This window comes from Orycteropus afer, unplaced genomic scaffold, assembly GCF_000298275.1.
Source record: "Orycteropus afer afer isolate SDZICR_OR568_19922 unplaced genomic scaffold, OryAfe1.0 scaffold00021, whole genome shotgun sequence".
Lineage (NCBI taxonomy): Eukaryota > Metazoa > Chordata > Mammalia > Tubulidentata > Orycteropodidae > Orycteropus > Orycteropus afer.
Genome location: NW_006921608.1, coordinates 13870027 through 13875326, shown reverse-complemented (window position 1 = coordinate 13875326; position 5300 = coordinate 13870027). Strand labels below are relative to the sequence as shown.

The 5300-nt window shown below is 37.2% G+C and overlaps 1 protein-coding gene across 1 annotated transcript in view; it reads left to right on the top strand.

Annotated features, from left to right (window-relative positions):
• Positions 1–5300, top strand: part of VPS13B (vacuolar protein sorting 13 homolog B) — a 1115876-nt gene that overhangs the window by 353705 nt on the left and 756871 nt on the right. The window contains exons 17-18 of the mRNA XM_007934836.2: positions 3768–3902; positions 4837–5010. Coding sequence (XP_007933027.1) covers positions 3768–3902; positions 4837–5010 — 309 coding nt within the window. The remainder of the gene's footprint in view (positions 1–3767; positions 3903–4836; positions 5011–5300) is intronic.

Below are 5300 nucleotides of genomic sequence, written 5' to 3'. Positions count from 1 at the left end.
CCATTCCTCTTCAAACTGTCATTCCTGGCATAGTAGATCACATGGTTGTCTGATTCAAAATGGCCAAAACCAGTCCATTTCAGCTCACTAATGCTGAGGATATAAATTTTTATGCTCTGCATTTCATTTTTGACAACTTCCAAAATTCATACTTCATACATTCCGTGTTCTGTTGATTAATGGATGTCTGCGGCTGTTTCTCTTCAATTTGAGTGGTGCCACCTCAGTAAATGGAGGTGTCGAAAGCTTTACCTTATCCATAGGAGTAAAGCTGGGTTTTCTCAGATGATACAGCTCTTTCCCAGTCCTATTTTGAGAGCCTTCCAGCCTAACCAGATTATTCATAAATTGCGTGGTAATGTATCAAACAGTGTATCAAACTTTGCTATTCATAAGGTTTTCCCTGGCCAATTCTTTGAGAAATGGTCGCTCTCCTCCTTCTTCCTAGTCTATCTCAGTCTGTAAGCTGGGCTGATACCTGTGCACCATGTGCATCCCGCTGGGTTTGAAACACCAGTGGCTCAGCCTCAAAACTCACATCGTCACATCACCACGGTAGGACAAAATGACAGACAAGTTTGCCTCCCTATTGGAAACCTCTCTTACCACCCTTACCAGGGTCCCTGCAGTTGACGACTCCTCTGTCCAGATTCCTAGACCTTTTAATCCTTTTCTCCTGCTCTCCTGCCCTGCTGCTTTGGGCTTGCCTGAGTTCCCTCTCCTCACCTGGATCCCTGTGGCTGACTACTACTCTGTACAGGTTCCTGGCTTTTAATCCCCTTTCTCCCACTCTCCTGCACTGCTGCTTTGGGCATGCCTGATTTCCCTCTCCTCACCTGGATCCCTGTGGCTGACTGCTCCTCTGTCTGGGTTCCTGGCCCTTTATCCCCTTTATCCCGCTCTCCCGACCTGCTTCTTTGGTTGTGCCTAAGTTCCCTCTCCTCACCTGGATACCTGTATCTGACTGCTCCTCTGTCCAGGTTCCTGGCTTTTAATCTCCTTTCTCCCACTCTCCCACCCTGCTGCTTTGGGTGTGCCTGATTTTCCTCTCCTCACCTGGATCCCTGCGGCTGACATGAGATATATATACATGAGATTATGTATATATATATATATATATATAATGCACATAAGAGCTATCATTTGTGATTCAAGATACAATTCTGAACTTTGTGAATTGTGAAAGAAGCATTTTATAAAAATATTTAAAAACAAAGCCATCATGGCAGATTCAGATGGTTTTGCATCTGTCAGAAATGAATTAATTTCTTTTGGCCTGAATACCGTCAATTATCCTTGAGAGAATCTTTTGTTAGCTCTTGTCTTCTGGCCATTGTCTGTGTTCTCTACATTTTTTGAAATATTGGCATCGAATGAGAATATTACTGAAAGTTTGAGGGCTAAGAGAGGGAGTTATTCATTCTTTCTCCTATTATCTAACATAGTTGTTGGGTAAGTTATTCAGTAGATTTTAAATATGTAGAGTAGTTCATCTTCTCTTAGTACAAAGAGAAATATGATCCAGACTTCACCACTTTCTGACTTAAGCTTTGGGAAAAAAAAAAAAAATCCTTAATTTCTTCAATCCTTGGTTTTTACATATATAAAATGGAAATAGTAATAGCTACCTCAAGGTGTTTTGTTGTTGTTGTTTTCTGTGATGAATAAAGTCATAAGCTCAGCATAGTACACGGCCCTTAATATGTGCTCCGTGAATGTTAGGTGGTATGATTACTGGTACTACTACCATACGTACATACTGTTGGCACAGAATTTGTATCTGACATCTATTACTTAAGTTTCTTGAGTCATGGATTTTGAGAATCTGTTAAAAATGTCTTAGAAAATGCATAAATACATAATATTTTAGGTTCTGTTTCATAGATTTCATAGACTCCAAGAAGTCTACCATAGACCCTTGATTTATAACTCTTGCTCTGAGGATAATGGATTACCTCTTCAAATGGCAACAATATAGGTAGTGAGCATTGGAAAGTAGCAACAAATTGACATACATTTATATAATGATCCAGTAGAAATTAGCAAATTAATAAGTCCTTTGGACGTAACAGTATGTGAGAGGTGTTTCTCAAGGTGATGTCCTCTAATCATTTACAAGTCACTTTATGTGTTAGTTAAAATGGAGATTGCTGGGCCACACTTCAAGAACACTCCGTCACATCTCTTAGAGGTTGTAGATTTTTTCATATTTAAAACAGAAGTTTGAGTTCCACTCCTAAAGTGAACAGGTAGAAGACACTACACACAAAAAAAATCTAAGAATGATGTTTAAGATATTTACCATAGAAAGCTTATGGTTTTTAAAATTACTCAAACACTTCTGCCTAAAGGAGCCTCAAAAATGTAGGATAATATATACAGTCTGACCAAAACTTGAAGTGGAGAAAAGAAGTGCAGTTATGTTAATGGATGTTCATGAACATAGGTAATTAAAGCCCTTTATAATGACATAGGATGTAGGAACTCTCGTAGCATGGTGCCTAAAGCACTTGACTGCTAACCAGAAGGCTGGCGGTTCAAACCCACCAGCCACTCCTTGTAAGGAAGATGGGGCAATCTACTTCCGTAGTGATACTGCCTCGGAAACTTAAGGGAGGGGTCACTATGAGTCAGGTCTGACTCTATGGCGCACAACAACAACAACATAATGACATCAGAGTATGTTAACCACCCTAGTTCTTTAACTTCATTTATTAGCTGTGTTATTTCTGCCAGAAATTACTTATCTCTTCTAGTTTATTGTGTCCTTCTGGGTAAAATGAGAATAATAGCGATAGCTATGTATAGGCTTGTTGTGACGATTGACTGAGCTAACATGCAGACTGAAGTAGGCCCTCAGTAAATGTTAATTGGTTAGTTAAGTGTGTTGATTCTGATCTATTCCTCAGGGCCAAGATGAAGATCTCCCTTTTGAATTAAGTTCTCCAGTCATTTCATTTCAATCATTTCCTTGTGTTTTTATAGCCCTCATCATAGTTTGTTGTTGTTGTTATATGCCATCGAGTCAGACTCGACTCATAGTGACCCCTTCTTGGGTTTCTGAGGTGATATCACTACAGAAGTACATTGCCCCATCTTCCTTCCTAGGAGTGGCTGGTGGGTTTGAACTGCCAACCTTCTGGTTAGCAGTCAAGTGCCTTAGGCACTAGGCTACAGATCTTAATATTCAGTTTTTCGGCTGATACAGAATTAATTTACTTCCTTTTATTGGCATATAACTTGTCACTTTAATTTATAAGATATTTTATTTTAACTTGGAGCTATTCTGAACTATCTTTTTTCTCTCCCCTCACCCCACCTGACCAAGGTATTCTGGACAGTCTGTTTATAGAGGTAGTCTTTCTACCTCTGTAAAAATTTAAATGCCCCTCCCTAAATAGAACTTAATTGATAAGTTAAATTTCTTTCAGGAAAAAAAACCAAACTCTGACTCTAAAATTTCAAGCCAAATATGACTTCTTAAACTGTCTCCTGATTTTTCAAAAACAATATTTGTGTATTTTTGTTTCTTGAGCTTTGCTAATCAAGAGCTGACTGCGTAAGTATAGCTGTGAGAGTTCAACCCGTTTATTTTAAAATTGCATCCTTTCACCTCCTAAACACCAAACTATGAAACCTAACACAAATACTGTAAGAACATCTGAGGTAGATAATTAAAGTATAATTAAGTTTAAATGTCTTGGTGAAGGAGTATAAAAATTATTTAAATTCAATCGGCTAGTACATTTGCAGTTTTCTTTTATTAGGTGTGAAATCTAAGAATCCCCTGCCAACTCTTGAGGGCTCAATCCAGAATGTTGAATTGAAGTACTGCAGCACATCATTGGTCAAATGTGCCTCTGGGACCATGGGATCAATAAAAATTTGTGCCAAAGCCCCAGGTATGTGCAGCTGGACCGTGTAAAACTTTATTGCCTGTATAGGAGAATTGGCCTTGCATTTTACAAGGAACGTTACTGAAACAAGAATTTACTCATTGTTCCTACGAATCAGAGGCTTTAAATTTCTTAGTTTTACTTAACATTTTTTGTGTGTGTGTGTGTGTGTGTGCCAGGATGATACTACTTGACTTTAATAAATTAATGTTTATTTAAGGGAAAAAAAGAAAAAAAAAAACTTTGCATAGTTTTAAGAATGGTTATGAGGGAGAAAATGTAAAGAAAAGTTTATTCTTGTACTTTTGGGCATAATGGGAGGTATAGGTATATATGACACTTAAAATTAACCTGAAATATTATGAGTATAATTGAATTAAACACAAAACCCAGTTGTTTTTTAATTTAGGATTGTAATTGATTTCACCTTCATGTGAATATTTTATTCCATAATATATTATTTAAACCATTTTTTTTTTCAGTGAATTTCATAGGTTTGTAGAGGTGTAGATTCCACTGATGTTTTAGAAGACAGTATGCTCAAATTACTTTCTTTTACAAAATTTTCTGAGCATGTTCTACATTTATTAGCAAAATATTTAAACAATTTTAAGAGTTAAAGATGGTTTTAACTTTTTTTTTTTAACTCTGTAAGTCAGACACTTAGTATATTAGCTAAAAGAAAGCAGGGAGGGATAGGAAAGGAAGAGGAATGAAACGAGAAACACAGGGAGGAAGTAGGATGAGTGGTTAATTGTGGGGATGGCAACTGATTTGCTCTATAAACTTTCACCCCTATGACAATAAAGAGTTAAAAAAAAATTGCCAAGTGTGATTGAAATGCTATATTATGTTGTTAGTGTCTCGTAAAACATTCTTAAACTACTCCAACATTTAATTTCAGGAGATTTTTCCCCACCCCATAAATATTTTTATTCAGGTGATAGTGGAAAAGAGAAGTTGATTCCCTTGCTTCAGGGTCCTTCTGACACTAAAGATCTTCATAGCAGCAAGTGGCTCAATGAAAGCAGAAAGCCAGAATCTCTCTTAGCTCCAGATTTGATAGCCTTCACAGTCCAAGTTCCACAAGATATGGACTACTGCCACAATTCTGGTAAGTACAGAGCTGTCATTATTCCCTTATTTTGCATTTTTTTTTTTTTTTAATTTGAATCCATTAGGATACTCTTTGTGGTTGTGCTTTTTGAAAATTAAAATGAGATATTTTTATACCATTTTTGATCATCAACTTAGTGTTTATAAGCTATGAAGATTTTAAAAATATTATATGAGAGATAATTCAACTGTCTATGTATCATTTAGGGGGGAGCTCTGGTAGCATAGTGGCTAAGACACTTGCCTGCTAACCAGACGGCTGGCGGTTCAAACCCACCAGCCACTCCT